At 63.7% G+C, this 18,973-nt stretch overlaps 4 protein-coding genes across 5 annotated transcripts; 2 read left to right on the plus strand and 2 right to left on the minus strand.

Moving 5' to 3' along the window:
• Positions 1-2,683: 2,683 nt before the first annotated feature.
• Positions 2,684-4,769, minus strand: LOC127479256 (sulfotransferase 2B1-like). 2 transcript variants are annotated; one of them, XM_051805965.1, is made up of 6 exons: positions 4,609-4,769; positions 3,885-4,093; positions 3,588-3,714; positions 3,419-3,481; positions 3,165-3,345; positions 2,684-3,088 (listed from the first exon to the last, which is right to left on the minus strand). In XM_051805965.1, exons 1-6 carry the CDS (start codon positions 4,745-4,747, stop codon positions 3,034-3,036), a joined length of 774 nt encoding a protein of 257 aa, XP_051661925.1. In that variant the 5' UTR covers positions 4,748-4,769; the 3' UTR covers positions 2,684-3,033. The 2 variants fall into 2 exon arrangements, with proteins under 2 accessions (XP_051661925.1, XP_051661924.1); XM_051805964.1 differs by having other exon boundaries at positions 3,419-3,513.
• A 1,076-nt stretch (positions 4,770-5,845) lies between these two features.
• DPEP1 (dipeptidase 1) lies at positions 5,846-10,414 on the plus strand. The gene is made up of 10 exons (XM_051805963.1): positions 5,846-6,080; positions 7,204-7,336; positions 7,824-7,956; positions 8,043-8,193; positions 8,276-8,345; positions 8,644-8,820; positions 8,902-8,986; positions 9,064-9,139; positions 9,269-9,404; positions 9,904-10,414. The coding sequence occupies exons 1-10, from the start codon at positions 5,902-5,904 to the stop codon at positions 10,078-10,080; spliced, it is 1,317 nt and encodes a 438-aa protein (XP_051661923.1). The 5' UTR covers positions 5,846-5,901; the 3' UTR covers positions 10,081-10,414.
• An 862-nt stretch (positions 10,415-11,276) lies between these two features.
• On the minus strand, positions 11,277-15,410 carry CHMP1A (charged multivesicular body protein 1A). Its single transcript, XM_051805969.1, has 7 exons — positions 15,275-15,410; positions 15,066-15,085; positions 14,481-14,558; positions 14,054-14,200; positions 13,721-13,849; positions 13,424-13,611; positions 11,277-12,703 (listed from the first exon to the last, which is right to left on the minus strand). The coding sequence occupies exons 1-7, from the start codon at positions 15,279-15,281 to the stop codon at positions 12,682-12,684; spliced, it is 591 nt and encodes a 196-aa protein (XP_051661929.1). The 5' UTR covers positions 15,282-15,410; the 3' UTR covers positions 11,277-12,681.
• A 177-nt stretch (positions 15,411-15,587) lies between these two features.
• On the plus strand, positions 15,588-18,680 carry CDK10 (cyclin dependent kinase 10). The gene is made up of 13 exons (XM_051805962.1): positions 15,588-15,808; positions 15,909-15,981; positions 16,159-16,230; positions 16,320-16,422; positions 16,545-16,626; positions 16,975-17,042; positions 17,282-17,334; positions 17,419-17,488; positions 17,579-17,638; positions 17,723-17,846; positions 17,933-18,072; positions 18,160-18,212; positions 18,282-18,680. The coding sequence occupies exons 1-13, from the start codon at positions 15,674-15,676 to the stop codon at positions 18,377-18,379; spliced, it is 1,131 nt and encodes a 376-aa protein (XP_051661922.1). The 5' UTR covers positions 15,588-15,673; the 3' UTR covers positions 18,380-18,680.
• Positions 18,681-18,973: the final 293 nt, after the last annotated feature.

Raw genomic sequence — 18,973 nt, forward strand, 5'->3', positions numbered from 1 at the left:
CTCATGCTCTCTGGGTGCCACCCTCCCTGGGGGTTAGCAGGGGGTGGGCAGAGGGACTGGCAGATCCTGGGTGCTGTCTGTGTCCCCTTGTGGTGATACTATGCCACCCTGGCTGGTGACAAGAACCAAGGGCATCCCGCAGCCCTGCTGCCCCCACATTTTGGGTGTCCATAGCTGGCAGTGTGCTGGGAGCACCAGAGCTCTGAGCGCTGGAGCAGCCGCTGCTTTCGTGTGCCGGAGTGGGCTCTCCCCTGCTGTGCCACAGCCCCGAATCCAGGGCACAGAGTTGAGGGAGGTGGCAACGGAGCAGGCCCTGCTGCCCTGCACACGGCCACTGCCACGTGCTGTGTGCTGTGAGTCACACGGCATGTGCCATGTGCTGTATGATGTGTGCCATGGGCTGTGCACCATGTCCATGTACCTTGTGACACATGCTATGTGATGCCTGCTGAGTGTCATGTACCATGTGTTGTGTACTGTGTGCCACGTGACCTGTGGTGTGTCATGTGCCATGTGCTGTGTCCTTGTATCCTGGGCCACGCAACCATATGATGCGTGCCTTGGGCCATGCATCCCGTGCATGTACCTTGTGACATGTGCTGTAATGTGTCATGTCCCATGGGCCACATGCTGTGTCCCGTGTGCCGTGCATCATGTGCCACATACTGTGTGCCATGTGCTGTGTGGCACATGCCATGCACCATGTGCTGTGTGCCATGTGCTCCATGGCATGTGTCATGCAGTGTTGCGTGCCCCATGTGTCTGTCCCATGTGCTGTATCCCGTGTGCCATGTGCTGTGTCCTGTATGCCATGTGCTGTGTTCCATGTTCCATGTGCATTGTCATGTGCCACGTGCTGTGTGTTGCGTGTCGTGCCATGTGCTATTTGTCATGTGCCACGTTCCATGTGCCATGTGCCACGCACCATGCTGTGCCATGTGCCGGGCACTGTGCCACGCTGCTACCACGCGCTGTGCGCTGCTGATGCCAGTCCTGTGCCAGCAGATGCTCCTGGGGAGGTGACATCTCCTGGGGCAGGGTATGACCAAGCCCACCACAGGGACTGAAACTGGAGCCTGGCACAGCAGGGCAGGGCCATCTCAGACCCAGCCTTGGGGGTGGCACTGAGCTGGGCTCTGGGATGCCGCCATCACCCCGAGTGAGGGCACGGGTGCCAGACTGTCCCTGTGTGGGCAGACATTCAGTGGGGTGGCCCCGCTGGCCCTTGGACACTGCTACCAGTGCAGGACACAGACAGGGGCACAGACAGGGCACACTGCCTGCACCCCCATTGAATGCCTATATATAGCTCCTGATTCATCTCCCATAAAGCGGGATCCTGGATGTTGCCATAGAAACCCAAACCTGCTGCCTGGGAGGCTGCAGCACTCGCCGGCCCTGGTATGGGCAGGGGGTTGCCCTGGCACCCCGGTCCATGGGGACAGATGGGTGCCCCAGGGTGGGTGCGGGGAGACCCCGTGGTGCTGGGGGTGTCCAGAGTCACCGTGTCAAGCTGTACCCACTGGCAGTGCAGAGGGGCTGAGAGGGGTGGCAGGGGTGACAATGCTGACAGGAGTGGAGGGGTGGCAGGGCTGGCAGGGATACAGGTGTGGCAGGAATGACAGAGGTGGCAGAGCTGGTGGGGGTGACAAGAGTGGCAGAGCTGGCAGGAGTGGCAGGACACCAGTGTCACTGTCCCACAGTGCTGCAGACCCCAGAGAGAGTCTCACCACCTCCCCCCTCTCAGCCAAGCCCTGGCCAGGGGCTCTGGTGGTGCCAGGGTCAAGCCCCCACACCCCTCACCCTGGCCCTGTGCTCACCCTGCAGAGGCTGGATAATGAAGCTGGGTAATTATTGACAGTGCCTGCACTCCACAAGGCAATTCCTTGGGGAGTGGCAGGAGAGGGGCTGGGAGATGTCCTGCCTGCCTGGGGCACCCCAGAGTGCTGGAGGGGGAGGGGGGGGAACAAGCTCCCACATGCAAATACCCCAGGAGGGGAGATGGGCATGGGGGGCATCCAAACAGGATAGTCAGGACACTGTGGCCCCCTCCCAAAGCACTGGGGAGAGCCTGGGGCAGGATGGGGGGCATTGGGGTGCAGGGGTCAGGAAGGGGTGCACTGGGGCAGGGTGGAGGCAGTGGGGTGCAGGGGGCTCCAGGGGAGGGGATGCACTGAGGCAGGATGGGGTGTATTAGGGGGCAAGGGAAACTGGGGTGGAGGGGACCCTGGGAGGGGATGCACTGAGGCAGGATGGGGGAATGCTGGGGTGCAGGGGGCATCTGGAGGGGTTGTGCTGGGGCAGGGTGGGGACATCAGAGTGCGGAGGGCACCAGGAAGGGGTACACTGAAGCAGGGTGGGGGCATTGGGGTGCAGGTGGCACTGGGAGAGGCTGCCCTGGGGCAGGGAGACTCCAGGGGTGGAGGACCCTGGGTGCTGCTGAAAGAGCTGACTCTGTGTCCTGGGCTCCACTGGCAAAACCTGTCACCTTGCTATGACCCCCCACAGAGCTCAGCACCCCCCACGAGCTTGGCACCCTGCCACAGCCCGGGCTGGCTGCCTGGCCATTGCTCCTGGCTGCTGATAAGGTCCCAAAGGAAGGGTCCCCACCCCGATGTGTCCCTGATAACTCCAGGGCTTCCCGCTTCCCGCCTGACGCCCGTGGGAACACACGGCCTGCCTGGGAACAGCAATAAATATTTATTTCCGCAGGGCAGGATAGGCGGAAAGAGGGGTCACGGCCATGTGCCCCTGCCTGGGGGGAGTGAGGCCACAGGGAGAGCCACAGTGCACAGCTGGAAAAGTCCCCCATCCCCAGGGAGGTGGCACAGTGCCATGTCCCCCAGTCCCGGGGAACCCCTTGCCCCAGGTGACATCTGGGAGTGTGTTGTGGGGTGCCAAGGGGTGCCTATGCAGAGTGCTCCTGCTGCAATGATTCTCAGCAGGTTGGGGTGAGTGTCCACCCAGGTCCCTCAGGCCATGGGCCACTGCGTAGGCAGCTCCACATCCCCCATCTCCTCCTGGTAGCGCTGGTTAAAGAGGGCATTTTGCTGGGGAGAGAAGTGGTCGCGCCAGTCCCCGACCACACCTGCGGATGGAGGGCAGAGGGAGTCAGGGATGCTGCCCCCGTACTGCCCGTATCCCTCCAGCCCCTACCCCCTCACCTTTGCGCATGAAGCGGCCCTGGCTGTGGTCCATGATCTCGGGGGGGATGAGGGAGTAGTTGGCCATGGCGTTGTCCCGCATGGCGGCAAAGCTGCAGTGCTGCTCCAGGGCTGCCAGCGTTCCCGGGGCCAGCGGGCACCCCAGGAAGGTGCTGAGGCGCTGTGCTGTGCCACACAGGTCCTGGGGCAAGGGTATGGTCAGCGCTGGGCACCGGTGGGGACAGGGACAGGGATGGGGACACTGCAGGGCTCACCTGGTGCAGCTCCTCGTAGGTGACGTAGAGGATGTCCAGGAGGTGCCGCTGGCCCAGCCAGCCCTTGACGTGGTCAAACCAGGAGCCATAGTGCACTGGGGGGAAGGCAGGGAGTGATGGGGGGCCCTGAGGCTGAGTCCCCCCTGCCAGGGACACCCCCAGCCCTTACCTGTGCCCTCGAGAAACTGCGTGAGGAAGGCATCAAAGGAGCCAGGGTCAGGCAGGAACTTGGCTAGGCGGTGGAAGTGGTAGAAGGAGACAGCGACATCCTTGGGGTTCCTGGCCACATAGATCACCTGGGGGAGACACAGTGTCACCCCCACGGTTGGGAGGATTCTGCTCCACCTGGCTCAGAAAGCTCCTGCTATTTCCCCAGCTGTGGGAAGCCCCATGGGTTCAGGATATCCCTGCGTGGACCCCCCCAGGCCGTCAGGGATCCCCCCCAGACCATCTGTCTCCCTCTCACCTTGGCCTTGCTGCGCTGCAGGGCAGGGGCCAGGACGTGGGCGGGCATGTGGGTGGTGAGCAGCCGGGGGGTCTCTGTGTCCCGCAGAGCCTCCCGGCAGTAGATCTGCTCCAGCCAGGGAGCCCGCTCCCAGTTGGGAATGGTCTTGGCTGGGCGGGCGTCCCCAAGGCTGAACATCAGCGTCAGGATCTCCTGCATCCAGGTGGTGCCTGTGAAGGTGGGAGTCAGGGCAGGGCCACCTCAGCATAGGGCAGTGCATGGCATGGTACCATGGCATGGCATGGAATGGCATGGCTCAGCACAGCATGGCACTGCAATGGCACGTGCCATTGGATGGCACAGCATGCTGTGGAGCAGATCGGCACAACTTGGCTTGGCATGGAATGGCTCAGCTCAGCCTGGCCTGTCCTGTCCCATCCTGGCCAGTTCCATCCCAACCTATCCTGTCCCATCACAGCTCAGCTCGTCCAGGGGCAGCAGCTGGGATGGCAGTACCATGTGGCCCCCCTAGACCCCCACAGAGACACCACTCTGGGGCTGGAACAGTGTGGGGCAGCAGCACAGGGTATTCGGGGGGTGGGAGCCGCTGGCCAGGGGTCCCCACGCTGTGCCAGTGGTCCAGGTGTTCCCGAGCCCAGCCCCCTCCCAGCCCCGCCGTAGCGACCCGCGCCCACCCTCCAGCCGGAGGTCCCCAGCGCTGTCCCCGTGTCCCCCCGCCCCTCACCCGATTTGGGGTAGGTGGCGATGAGCACATCGGTGGGGCGGAAGGCGAAGGCAGCGGCGAAGCCGAGGGACTCCTGGGTGTGGAGGTGGCCGGGCAGGGCGATGCCTGCGAAGGTCTCGGTCACTTCCATGCGATCCATGGCCCGCCCGGGTGGGACGCGCCGGGCGCCGCTTAAATAGCGCCGAAAGAGGAAGCGGCCCCGGCGGGCGGGGGGCTGGACTCCCCCGGCACATTCCTGCCGGGAAGCCGAGAATCCGGCCGCACTGGGGCCATCGACGGGAGAGCGCTGCTGGCAGGGGCTGGAGACACCCGGGATGGGGTGGGATGGGATTGGGTAGAATGCGGGGGGGGGGTGGGATAGGATGGGTTCCTGCATGCCCAGACCCACAATCGCGTCCAGGAGAGTCGGGGGAGCCGGGTCACCTCGACAAGGGCACCGGGAAGCATTGCTGGCCACAGCAGCCCACGGTGACCCTGAGAGGTGCCAGTCCTGCACCGTGCCCCACCCTGGGCTTCCCACAGCTGGCACCACGCAGCAGGAAGGGATTCCCATCCCAGCCCACACCAAGATAAGGTGGCCAGCTGGACCGACCACCTCCATGTGGCTCCTTGCCATTCCCAGCAGCCCCACCAAGGCCTTGCTGGGAAGGACACCACAGCCCCCGTGCCAGAACCAGCTGGGATGCTCAGCCCCCACAGACAACGGTGCCTCAGTTTCCCCTCAGGATGCTTCAGGGTGGGGGATCCCAGCACGCGTGAAGGACCATCAGCAGCTCCACACCATGGCTGTGCCACCCCGACTGCTGCCCCCGGCATGTGGCGGCTCCGGCGCCGTGGTGGGGGGTGGCTCTGGGGTGGCTGGAGCCCATCCCAGCCCTGCCGCCGCACGCAAGCTGGAAAACATAATTCAGAGCCGTCGCAGACAGCAGCTGCCTGAGCGTCCCAGGGCCAGGGTGAGTGGGGACAGGGGTTCCGGGGGTGCCTGGGGTGCCAGTGCTAGGCTTGGGGTGCCCATGGATGCCAGTGCTGGGGAGGCAAAGGCGGGGATGGGCCTGGCACTTTCCCAACCACAAAAAATCTGGGCTTTATTAGAGGGGCTGGGAGCGTCACCGCCGCTCAGCAGAGAGGCCCCGGCACGGCACAGCCACCGGGACTGGGCTGAGGGAGGCTGTGGCCATGGAGCCCTGGCACTGCCAGGCGGGCACAGGGCACCCAGGGAGGGGCGACGCCGTGCTCCTGGTTATTCATTGACGGCGGGAGGGGACGGCAGGAGCGGGGCAGCCATCCTGGTGCATGTGCTCACACGGTGGTGGCAGGTCATCCCTTTTCCTCAGCAGCATCCAGCAGGAGAAGATGCCAGACAGGAGTGTGTGGGTGCTGGCACTGGCACTGGCGCTGGCACTGCCCTGTGCTGGGCAGCAGTACCGGGAGGAGGCTGAGCGCATCATGACCACCACGCCAGTCATCGACGGGTGAGCAAAGGTCGTCTGGGCCTCAGGGTGCCCGGCTGCTCCAGCACTCTGGGAAAAACCCAGCTGGGAAACCCTACTGGGACAGGCCGATGGGGGATTCCTGTGCTGGGCACCTCGGGCCTGTGCAGAGACAGGGAACAATTTTCCCAGGGGATCCCTGTGCTGGGCACCCTGGGGTGTGCAGGGACAGGGGACAGCTTTCCCAGGGAATTTCCATGCTCAGCATCCTGGGGCCAGGCAGGGCAGCTTTTCCAAGGGATCCTCGTGCCGAGCACCCCAGGGCTGTGCAGAGAGAGGGGACAGCTTTCCCAGGGGATTCCATGGGACCATCTGTGCAGCTGAGGGGATCCCCAGGGCAGTGCAGCCCAGCAGGAGTGGGCAGGGTGCCAGGAAGTTGGAGTCAGGCTTCCCCGCGGGAAGTCCCTGCTTGGGGCAAGTGAGTCAGTCCTGTGGAGTTATGTCTTAAGGGATGTCCCCAGTCTGTTCTCAGGAGGTTCCAATCCCCCACAGGAACCCCCTGTGGCACCAGTGCTGTGCCACAGCAGTCACTGGAAGAGGGAGCAGGGCAGGGGGAGCCAGGGGTGTGGGACTGTGATGCAGGGGGGAGAAGTGGGAGCCAGTCTGTGGGCCTTGCCCCCCCCCCCAGCACTTCCCCAGTGGCACTGCTGGGTGCAGGATAAGGGTGGCAGGATGTCCCTGCAGTGGTGACATCCCACAGAGGAGATGGTGGTGGTAATGTCCTGCCTGAGGGATGCTGTGCTGGCTCCCTGGGTGCAAGGGCTTGTGGGGGATGGGGATGGAGGCTTGGAGGGGTGCACAGGGGGGTCCTCCAGGAGGTCCTATGTGGGGCTGTCCCCACATGGGCTGGCTCCTGTTTGGAGCTGCTTGGGTGGCTTTTGGCAGAGGGGTCAGATGAGTGGATAGATGGCAGGAAGGATGATGGATGGATGGATAACGGATGGAAGATGGATAGATGGATGGATGGATGGAAGGATGGGTGGATGGATGGATGAATGGAATGACAGCCAGATGCAGGGACTGTGTGTGCAGCCAGCCAGGAAGCTGGGCAGCAGGAGGGCAGAGGGCCAGGCTTCCCCTCAATGCCCATCCCTGCCCTGCCCAGGCACAACGACCTGCCCTGGCAGCTCCTCAAGAGGTTCAACAACCAGCTGAGGGTGCCAACAGCCAACCTGACACTGCTGAACGACACCCACACCAACATCCCCAAACTGCGCCGCGGACACGTGGGCGGGCAGGTGGGATGGCACAGTGGGGGGGGCACCGGGGCAGGTGCTGGGGAGAGCAGGGGGCACCAGGGTGTGCAGGGTCACCAATGAGGGCACTGGGGAGCATAAGGGGCAATGGGGATGACAGGGACACTGGGGAGGGCACCAGGGCAGGCAGGGGTCCCTGGGGTGGGCAGGGGCACCACAAAGGGCACTCAGATGGGCAGGGACAATGGGATGGGTACCAGGGTGGACACCAGAGTGGATAGAGGGCACTGGGAAGAACACTGGGGTGCGTACCAGGGTGGGAAAAGGTCACAGGGGTGGGCATGGATACTGGTGAGAGCACTGGGAAGGACATTAGGTCAGGCAGGATGCACTGGGAAGGACACTGGGATGGGCAGGGGCACTGGGGAAGGCACCGGGACTGAGGCGGGTACTGGGGCGGGCAAGGGCACCAGGGTGGGTGGCAGCGGTCCCGGATTTGTGTCCCCATGCTGATGGGGTACCTGGGCAGTTCTGGTCCGTGTACGTACCCTGTGAGACGCAGAACAGGGACGCGGTGAAGCGCACGCTGGAGCAGATCGATGTGGTGCAGCGCATGTGCGACCTGTACCCAGAGACCTTCGAGTGCGTCACCGACAGTGCTGGTGAGGGGGCACGGGGCTGGGGCATGGGGGGCTGGAGGTGCTGGTGTGCTGTGCCCACCCCACCTGATGACCCCCACCCTCCACAGGCATCCGGAATGCATTCCAGAGCGGGAAGGTGGCCAGTCTCATGGGGGTGGAGGGCGGCCACTCCATCGACAGCAGCCTGGGCGTCCTGCGCACCTTCTACCGCCTGGGCGTGCGCTACATGACCCTCACCCACAACTGCAACACTCCCTGGTAGGACCCCGGGCATGAGGGAACCAGGATGGCATGGGGGGTGTGGTCAGGGGGCTGCCCTGATGCTCTCCCTGCTCCACAGGGCTGACAACTGGTTGGTGGACACCAAGGAGGAAAAGCCAGTGCATCATGGCCTCTCAGCCTTTGGGAAGGTGAGGAACAGCAATGGCAGCAGTGCCCAGGAGCAGTGGCTGAGGGGGGACATGGTACTGGCACCCACCAGCTGGGTGATTTGCCCTGGGTGCGGTGTCCTACCCATCCATAATCCATCCATTCTCCATCCCTCCACCCATCCACCCATCCACCCACCCACCCACTCATCAGTCCCATCTGCCAAAAGCCACTCAAGCAGCTCCAGCTGTGGGCTGGGGACAGGTTACTCCAGGGGACCCTCCCATGCCTCCCTCCACACCCTCATCCCTGTTCCCATCCTGGTCCCTGTCCCTGCAGACAGTGGTGGAGGAGATGAACCGCCTGGGCATGATTGTGGACCTGGCCCACGTCTCGGTGGATACGATGAAGGTTGTGCTGAACATCTCCAAAGCCCCCGTCATCTTCAGCCACTCGTCTGCCTACGCCCTCTGTGCTCACCGCCGCAACGTGCCCGACGATGTGCTGCAGCTGGTGGTGAGCAGGGGCACGGCCAGGGCAGGCCAGGGGACACGGGGGGCTGTGGGGGGCCATGGGGCTCAGGACTCTTTCCTCCAGGCCTCCACGGGCAGCCTGGTGATGGTCAACTTCTACAATGACTACGTGACCTGCAAGAACACAGCCACACTGGCTGATGTTGCAAGTGAGGTGGTGTCTGGGTGGGTGGGGCGCAGCAGCAGTGCCCCTGTCCCACTCACCTCAACCCCCCTGTGCCCTCAGACCACATGGACTACGTGAAGAAGGTGGCCGGGGCCCAGTCTGTTGGCTTTGGTGGGGACTACGATGGGGTCACACGGTAAAGGGGGTGATGGGTGCGGGATGGGCTGTGCTGGTGGGATGGGGGGGGGGGGGAATCTCCCCTGTGCCCTGTGTGGGCAGTTGGGGAGTGCAGGGGTGGCCCAGCTGTGAGCTGTGGGTGGCACAGGCTCCCCACTGGCCTGGAGGATGTCTCCACCTATCCTGCACTGGTGGCCGAGCTGCTGGCAAGGAACTGGACAGAGCAGGAGGTGAAGTTGGCCCTGTCTGAGAACCTGCTCCGGGTCTTCAGCAAGGTGGAGGAGGTGAGTGGGGCATGGGGAGCACTGGGATGCACAGGGCAAGCAAGGGGACAGTGGGAGCACAGGGATACTTGGGCCATGGGGACACAAGGGGCACTGGGTACACTGGGCACAGGGATGTACAGGGCATGGGGACACACGGAACAAGGAACACTGGTGCACAGGGGCACTTTTGGGGCATGGGGACACATGGAATACGGGACATGGGGGACAGAGACACTTGGGGCATAGGGACATAGGGAATAGGGGACACATGGGGTACAGGGACATTTTGGTCATGGGGTCACCTGGGGCAGCAGAGACAGGTGGAACATCAGAACTTGTGGCATTCAGGAATTTATGGGGATATGGTTCATGGTTTGGCACTGGGACACGCAGAGCAGGGGATGAATGGACATGTGTGGGATGGCATGGGGCGGCACAGGGATGTGCGGGGTGGCAGGGCTGTGTGGGGTCCAGGCACTGCCCCTCACAGCAGGAGCCCACCTTATCCCCACGTCAGGTGAAGGGGACCCTGCAGGACACACCTGCCCACGAGACACCCATCGCCTTCGAGGAGCTGGACGGGACGTGCAGGACCAGATATGGGTACTCCAATGGCTCCGGCACAGCCCGGCTCCTGCCCGCAGCCCTGGCACTGCCGCTGGCGCTGGCCCTGCGCCTCTCCCTGCTCTCTTAGCATCCAACTGCCACCGTGGCCCTGCCACCCCGCCCGGGGGCTGCCGGGTTGGGCACAATCCTGCAGCCCTTCCTGCCGGAACCATCCGCAAAATAAAACCGTGGCTCGAGCAGTGCCGGCAGCGACTGTCAGTGTGGGACCTGCGGGGACCCAGCGCCCACAAGCTCCTGGTTGGGATGACGAGCCACTCTGGCATGTCACGGGGCACCCTCGCGTGTCATGGGCCACTCTGGCACGTCACCAGTTGGGCAGAGGAGTAGGGTCCCGGTGGGTGCCCTCCCCGGGCACCAGGACGCCATAAGTGCACCGGGAGTGACACATCCCGGCAACACCTGGCCAGGGCGGCAGCGCTGCCTCCGCAGGATGCTTCCATTAATCATTAGTTAATTAATTGGCTACTCAATTATCTCCTTAGCAATTTCCTCTCACATTCGGGAACAGCCTGTCTTCGGAGCGGAGGCGGAAGAACAGACAGGAGAAGGAGAGCCATCTTCCTGTGGTATTCAGGATTTGGCTGGGGCACAGAGCCCTCTGCCAGCCCGGCACGGGGCGGGGAATGGGGACACGGAAAAGAATGGGGACGGAGAAGGGATGAGCACGCGGAAGGGACGGGAACAGTGAAGGGATGAGCACAGGGAACGGACAGGCACGGAGAAGGGATGGGTACAGCACGGGACGGGAACAGGGAAGGGATCGGAGCACAGAAGGCTGCACCACCAGCCCCGCAGCCCCATCCCCGCCTGTGAGGCTGCTGTGGGCAGGTGCCGATGGCAGAACCGGGGTGTAGAGCACTGGGGATCCCTCGGTGGGCTGACAATCCCAGGATATCCCCTTGGAAAGCCCGGCTTGTCCCCACGACGGCCAGAGAACGGCACAGGGAACTGGGCCGATCCAGCCCCGCTGTGGAAGGGAGCGAGCTGCCTCAGCCTCCCCAAGCTCCTGCTCACTCCAGTCACCCCTGGTTTGGCCACACGAAGGGGATGGGTCCCTGCAGGGGTGCAATGGGCGGTCCTTCCCCTCCAGCACTCCCAGAGCTGATACCCTTAGTCACTTCCCGGCCCCTGGATGGGCAGAGGCTGCGGGGGCAGGAGCAGCCCCTTCTTCTTCCTCTCCTCAGCTCCAGGGCAGCCCCTCGGCACCAGGTCCCGTCCCAGGGCAGGACCACAGCCCCGCCCCTGCATCCCAACACACACAGAAGGAGTCCAGGGATTGTTTATTTAAATCCACGAGAGGGGAGGGGCACGGTTTGGGGAAAAAGAAGGCAAATGAGACAAGCTTAAAAAAAAATCACCAAGGAAACCACGGAGACAGAGCCCAGGGGGAAGGAGCAGGTCCAGGGCCCCCAGCCCCACAGGAACACTGTGCAGAGGGGCAAGAGCTAGGCACAAATCTCTGGGGTCCCCCTGCTTCCTGCTCAGCCCATCAAGAGGTGACACAAGATCCAAATGCTCTGGCATAGACCAAAGCCACCCCCTCCTCCTCCTTGGCACAGAGGAAGGCTCCGTGTCACCAGCCACACGCTGCCAAGGCCATTGAACTCAGGAAAAATAATCAGAGCAGCTGGAAGTGTTTGTGCTTTGAGTGCCGGGGAGGTGACCCTGTAGCCCCTGAGGCCCCCTCCCCACCCAGAGGTCAAAGTTCCTTCTGCAAGAGCCAAAGGAAACAGCGCTTCCTTCCTGGAGAGCTTCCAGCAATCCAGCAGCTCTGTGACCAGGGGTCACATGAGAGGGGCACAAACACCTCCAGCCCCAGGGGAAGGTGAAGGGGGATGAGCAGCAAGAGGGCACACGGGGAGCAGCCCCCACTCCCAGCCCAGTGCCAGCAGCTGGAGGGGACAGCAGATATCCAGGAATGAGGCACAGGGAGCAAGGCAGAACTGCTCTGGGATGGTTCAGCATTCCTGGTCACACCCATTGGGCGGGGGGGACATTTGAGGACGTGTCTGCAGCCACCACAGCTGCTGCAATCTGCTCCCAGTGCTGGACATGTGTCCTCACTGGTCCAAACTGGAGGTCAGGGCCAGGATAATCATTTCCAGCTGGCAGTGGCTGGGGAGTGTGTGGATTGACACGCACAGGGCTGGGCAGGAAGGGTGCTCCAAAGGGCACTTCGTGGTATGGGGCTGGGGGGGTCAGCCTGGTGGGATATGGGGACAGTGACTGGGAGGGAACGGATTCCATGGTGTCACCGCCCCTTCCTGCAAGGCACTGACCTCCCCAGACCCACAGCCGGGCATAGGGCTCTTCCCACAGGGAATCTCCCTGCTCCTCCCTAATAGCTCCCGGGGAACCCACAGAGCAGCCCCAGAACAGGGAACATCACATGACCTGAGGAGCAGCACCCCGAGACCAGGAGAGTCCCCTTAGTGTTCCATCAGCAGCGGGACATGGGGCACTGCCAAGCACCAGCAGCACCCCCCAACTTAAACCCCCCTAAAATCAGCCCCAGCAAAGCGTTCCTCAGCCCCGCCGGGATCGGCGCCTGCCCGGGGAAGGGCCGTCACCCCCAGAGGAACAGTCTCGAGGCAGGGGGGGCTGGGGACGGTGGCGGGAGGGGGTCCCGGCCGTTCCAGCGACGCCGTCGGCAGGGGCTGCCGGAGCCTCAGTTCCGCAGGGCAGCCAACCTGGAAGGGAGAGCAGGAGAGGGAAGGGAGTCAGAGCAGCAGGAAGAGCCACAGCTCGGGAGCACCAGTGTGTCCAGGGAACAGATCTGCCTGGGAACCTCCCAGAAATTCTGCTCTGGAGCCACAGCTATGGCGGCTGAGGGTAAACTCAGGGTGTCCATCATGGACACAGCAGAGGCAGCGTGGAGAGCAGATTCCTTACTCCTCTTCTCCTCCTGGTCCCTCCTCCAGACTCTCCCGGTCCCCGTCCCCAGGTTGTCCCCACTCCTGGTCCCTCTCCCTGCGCTGTTCCCACACTGCAGCCCCGGGGCTGTGCCCAGATGGGCCCGTGGTGCTGTGTGGGGGCAGGGAAGGAAGCGCAGCAGCTCCTCCTAGGGCAGCTCCAGGCAGAGCAGCTGTTCCAGAGCCGTCTGCAGGGCAGTGCCAAGTGCTCCCTGAGCAGAGCATCTGCCTGAGAGCGAGTGTGGAGCAGGGGGGAGGTCTGTCCTACCCCTCTCCCACCCATCCTACCCCTCTCCCACCAGTCTTGGCCCTCTCTTATCCACTGTCCAGTCCCAAACCCACCCCCTCCCCAGGCCACAGTGGCCCCACAGCCTTGAGGACTTTCTCGAGCATGAGGGAGGGGGCTCAGCCCCCTGGGATGGGCCAACTCTTTCCCTTCATGCTGGTGAGGGCTCCCTGGAAGGACTAGAAGTGCCCAGGAGCCAGGAAAGCACCAACCTCCGAGACAGCTGGTCCTCCTGGGAGCGCACAGAGCTCTCCCCCACGGCCGAGGCCCCCTCTGGCAGCTGGCTCAGCTGGTCCATGATCTCCAGCCCATTCTCCTCGGCGATCTGCACAATCAGACTGTCCACCTGCTCCTGTGGCGTGCTCAGTGTGGTGGCAGAGCTCATGGAGTCCTCCATGACCTGGAACACACACAGCCCTGTCATCTTGCACGGCTCCTCCACCCTGAGACCCGGCGGGTATCCCACCAGGATCCCACCTTCCCTGTCCCCTCGGGCCCCCGTCACTCACCGACGTGTGAACATCCAAGTTCTGCACCTGCTGCTCGAATTTGTCCATCACTGCCGACACCTTCTGCAGGTCCATGGAGCTCAGGGCTTTGTCCAAGGCCTTGGTCACCTGAGCCATGTTCTTTGTCACCTGCAAGAGAAGATTTCTTCAGGGCTGCCCTGAGGGCAATGGATAAATCCGAGCCCTGCTGTGAGGCCCTCCAAGATAGGATGAACTGACCCCACCGGGCTTGGTGGGGTCACTCTGGGGGACGGGGGAGCCCAAGGTGTTTGGATGCAACTCCAGGGAGGGGAAGCTCTATCCTGAATCCACAGGTCCCCCCGAGGCTCTTACCCCCTTCATGGTGACGGCTGTCTGCACCTTGGAGGCCACGGCATCCACCCTGGATGCCATCCGGAGCCAATTGAGCCCCTCATTCTTCTTCCGGATGGCGTTCTCGGCATAGACCCGGGCACATTCCACGTTCTTCTGCTGCAGGGCCTGGGACACAGGGAATCCCTGCTCAGAGCCCCCCCCCATGGCCTCGAACCACCACAGTGGGGGGTTCCCAGCAGGGAACAGCTCCCCCAGGAGCTGGGAATGCCCTGGGTCAGGAATTAAACCCCTCCTGGTGTTGCTGGATGTGCCACGTCCCCCTGGCAGATTCACGAATGGAGGGTGGGGAGGGGACTTGCCCCTTCCCTGCCCCCCCCAGAGCAGGAGTGGGGATCTCCAGCTGCCCCCATGGAGCTGAGCTCCACCAGGATGGACCCCTACCCACCTTTTTGACCTTGGCTTGCTCAGCCTTGGAGTCCTTTTCAGCTTTCTTGGAGAGTTTCTCCAGCTGCTTTGCTGTGAACTGGGGAAAGCAGGGGCAGAGTCATGGGATGGATCGAGTGGGAAGGGACTTCAAACACTATCCAGTCCCATCCCTGCCATGGGCGGGGACATCATCCACTAGCCCAGGTTGCTCCAAGCCCTGTCCAACCTGGTCTTGGACACTTCCAGGGATGGGGCAGCCACAGCTTCTCTGGACAACCTGAGCCAGGGCCTCACCCCGTTCCTAGGGCAGGATTTATCCCCGTATCCCACCCTACCCACCCTCTGGAGTAGGAACCATCCTCCCGTGTCCCAGTCCCAGTGCCCACCCGGCCCAGCCCAGCTACTTCCCACCGGCCTCTGCTGCCCGACCCACTGCCCGTGGCACCCCCGGACACTCCCGCGAGTCGAGGCTCCTCCCGTGACGGTCCTGCCGCAGGAGGAGCCCCGACGAGGCCGAACCAGCGGTGGAACCGGTCCCGGGACCGTCTCGGGACCGGCGAGACGGGACGGAGAGGCGGCGGAGGGGCCGCCGCTGTGCCCTCACCTTCAGCTGGAAGAGCGTGTCTGGAGGGGAAGGAGAGCACAGCGTCAGCGACACGGCCGGGATCGGGGGATCGGGGTACCGGGGAACCGGGAGCCCCACCACCGCGTCCTGGCCCTCGGTCTCAGCTCCTGCCTCCCGCCCTCAGCTCCGCCCTCAGGCCCAGTCGCAGCGCCCCCGGGAGCCTCCAGTACGGCCCAGCCCCCCAGTACCGTCCATCCTGTCCCGCCGCCGCTTCCGGGTTCCGCCGCCGCTTCCGGGATCCGCATCCACCGCTTCCGGGGGGCGCGAGCAGAGTCTCGCGAGAGAGACAAAGCCGCAGGGGCGTGGGGGGTTAGACGGGAGGGGGCGGGGCCACTTGTATGGAGGCGTGGCCAATGCACAGATAGGCGTGGTTAAACATGGGCGGGACCATATCTCGGGGCGTGATCACACATCGGGGGCGGGGTCCGGCTGGGACGGGCCGGCACTGCCGGGACTACAGAGGGGCGGGGCCATGTAAGGACAAGGCCGCTATTGGTCCCTCACGAGCAACCGTTGCCAGGGGCAACGAGGGTAGGTGGGGGCCTGCGTACAGGAGTCACGGCGCATGCGGCAGGGTGGGCTCCGCCATGGCGGACACGGCGGTGGCGCCTGACCCGGGACCGCCCGAGCCGGGACCGGCACCGGCCGAGCCCGAGCTGGAGCCGCTCCGGCTGCGCCGCCTGCGCGGCGATGGCTTCTTCGAGGTGCCGGCCGCCGACCGGGTGAGCGCAGCGGGTCCCCCGGGGTGTGAGAGAGCGCGTGGGGGGTCCCGGTGACGAGCCTCCGGGGCGGCACCGCCTGGACGCGGCTCTTTGGTTCCAGCTGGGCCGGTGCCGCAGCGTGAAGGAGTTCGAGAAGCTGAACCGGATCGGAGAGGGCACGTACGGCATCGTGTGTGAGTGAGAAGCCCTTGCCCCTCACAGAATCGCGGCGCGGTTGGGGTGGGGAGGGTCCTTGAGCCCACCCAGTTCCACCCCCGCGGGGGCGCGTTGGGCTGGGGGGGCCGAGGCTGCGGCTGCTCCTCAGCGGCGGTCGGGACAAACCACGTGTGCGTGGTCTGTGCTGCCCCCAGACCGCGCCCGGGACACACTGACGGACGAGACGGTTGCGCTGAAGAAGGTGCGGATGGACAACGAGAAAGATGGTACAGAACGAAGGAAGGGAACGGGGGCTGCCGCAGCTCCAGCTCTGGCTCCGAGCCGTCCTGAAGCAGTTGTTCGTCCCTCCCTGCAGGAATGCCCATCAGCAGCCTGCGGGAGATCACCCTGCTCCTGCAGCTCCGGCACCCCAACATCGTGGAGCTGAAGGAGGTGGTTGTGGGGAACCACCTGGAGAGGTGAGAGGAAAGAGTCCCCTCTCTTGTCCTCCGTCTGCCCTCCAGCCCCTCTCAGGCCCTTGAGCCCCCTCAGCACACAGACCTGTTCTGGGAGAGCTCCGACCATGTTTTGTCCCTGACAGTATTTTCCTGGTGATGGGTTACTGTGAGCAGGACCTGGCTAGCCTCCTGGAGAACATGCAGACGCCTTTCTCGGAGGCTCAGGTATGAGGTGGGTCAGGATTTGGGTCCAGCATCCCTGAAAGAATGCTGTCGCTCCCACCAAAACACCCCAGCACCACAGGGGGCTCCCTGGACCTTGTACTGGGGGACTCCAGGGATTCTGAGGGAGTGTGGGCTCTCACAGAAGCCTCCAAGAACTTTCCAGCCTGGATTTTGGGGTGGAGAAGACTGGCAGGGAAATGGAGGTGGGAGAAAATGCCCCCCCCCCAGAACCCTTGGGAGGACATGGGGATGGGGGGACTGCAGGACACCCCAGTGGGTTTGACCTCCAGGGGTTTTCTCAGAGGGGGCTGCTCCCGCAGAGATTGGAGCTCCTGTCTCTGTCTGTAGGTGAAGTGTATCATCCTGCAGGTGCTCAAGGGCCTGCAGTACCTCCACGAGAACTACATCATCCACAGGTGGGAGCAGCAGGATGGAGCTGGTGGGGGAAGGGGGTGTCAGGGGACACCTCCCACAGCCCGGGACTGAACAGCTCCGGTTGAGGGTTTGGTGCCCATCAGTGGCTCCATGTGGGAGCACCAGCAGGGCAGGGAGGCCCTGGAATGATGGGATTGGCTTCTCCTCATCATGGCTCAGCTCCAGGGTGCGGAGGAGCCATGCTGAGGATGGTGCTGAGCAGCCACTCTGTGCCTCACAGGGACCTGAAGGTCTCCAACCTGCTGATGACTGACAAGGGCTGTGTGAAGATAGGTGAGTCCTGGCAGCTCCATCTGCTCCATGCCATGGCCGGAGCTCAGAGTTCAGCTCCCTCCTGACCCAGAGTCTCTGTTGCAGCTGATTTCGGCCTGGCTCGCACCTACGGGATGCCCCCCAAGCCCATGACCCCCAAAGTGGTGACACTGTGGTGAGTGGCCATGCCGGGGGTGAGTCCCCACAGCGGGGCAGGGGTGGCTCACAGCGGGGCCGGCTCTGCCACGGAGCCTCACCTGTGCAGGTACCGTGCGCCGGAGCTGCTGCTGGGCATGACCACCCAGACCACCAGCATCGACATGTGGTAAGGGGGGCTGCCCAGGCGGGGGCTGGGGAGGGGTTGCAAACTAGGGGGCGGTTAATGGGGAGCTCCTCCTGTGCTCCTCAGGGCCGTAGGCTGCATCCTGGCCGAGCTGCTGGCACACAAACCACTGCTGCCAGGCACCTCCGAGATCCACCAGATCGACCTCATCGTGCAGCTGCTGGGGACGCCCAACGAGAACATCTGGCCAGTGAGAGCTCCCTGCCAGTCCTGCCTGCTCTCCCTGCCAATCCCTGCCTGCTCCCTGCCCCCTCCTCACACTCTTGACTCCCCCAGGGTTTCTCCAAGCTGCCCTTGGCCAGCCAGTACACCCTCCGGAAACAGCCCTACAACAACCTGAAGCACAGATTCCCCTGGCTGTCAGAGGCTGGGCTGCGTCTGCTCAACTTTCTCTTCATGTATGATCCCAAGAAGAGGTATGAGCCAGGCAGGGCAGGGAACCTGCCTCACACTGTCCCCTGGGCTAGGGTGGGGGTATCTGTCACATCCCCTTGTCCCCACAGGGCCACGGCCAAGGACTGCCTGGAGAGCTCCTACTTCAAGGAGAAGCCCCTGCGTAAGTACCCCCCTCCTGGGGCAGGGCTGGGGGGCTCTGGGCCCTGCTGACCCCCTCTGTGCCCTGCAGCCTGTGAGCCGGAGCTGATGCCCACCTTCCCACATCACCGCAACAAGCGGGCAGCGGGCACGGGGCCAGAGAGCCAGGCCAAGCGGAGCAAGCCCTGAGCTGATCCATGGGGACACGCACAGTGTGTCCCAGCTGGGACATCCTCCCTTGGCCCAACAGCCCTGGCACTGTGGGCTCTGTCTGTTCCCAGCACACCTCCCAAATCCATTTCCCTGCACGGGACTAGCAGGTTCCAGTCTGGGGCTGGGGCAGCGCAGCACCGGAGAAAGGAGAGTGGAGAGACAGGGCCCAGAGCCCTCTGTGATTAGCAGGGTCAGTCCTGTCCCATGGGGGGCTCAGCCAGTGCTGCCTGTGGGGGGAACCCTGACTTTGCTGTCAATAAAAACATGTCAGCGGTAACAGGAGGAGTGAATGGCCTCGTGCCTTGGTGCCAGAGGCACTGGGAGAAACCACGGCCTTGCTATGCTTCCTGTGTGCCCCGCATCCCTCTCTGGGGACAAGGAGACCCTTGGCATGAGGACACCTCTGTGACGCCCTAGGCTGTGCCCCTCTTTAAGGGGATCCTGGCCCTGCTCCCCTGGGGGAGGCAGGAGCTGCTCCCAGGGGGCCCTGCTGTTGGCTGTCACTACAGGCCCTGTCCCTACCCTAGGACCAGGCATCCAGGTCACCCCTCCCCAGGACAGGAGACCCCC

The sequence above is a fragment of the Manacus candei genome, unplaced genomic scaffold, assembly GCF_025592945.1.
Source record: "Manacus candei isolate 608988 ecotype Guabito, Panama unplaced genomic scaffold, ASM2559294v1 h1tg000065l, whole genome shotgun sequence".
Classification (NCBI taxonomy): domain Eukaryota; kingdom Metazoa; phylum Chordata; class Aves; order Passeriformes; family Pipridae; genus Manacus; species Manacus candei.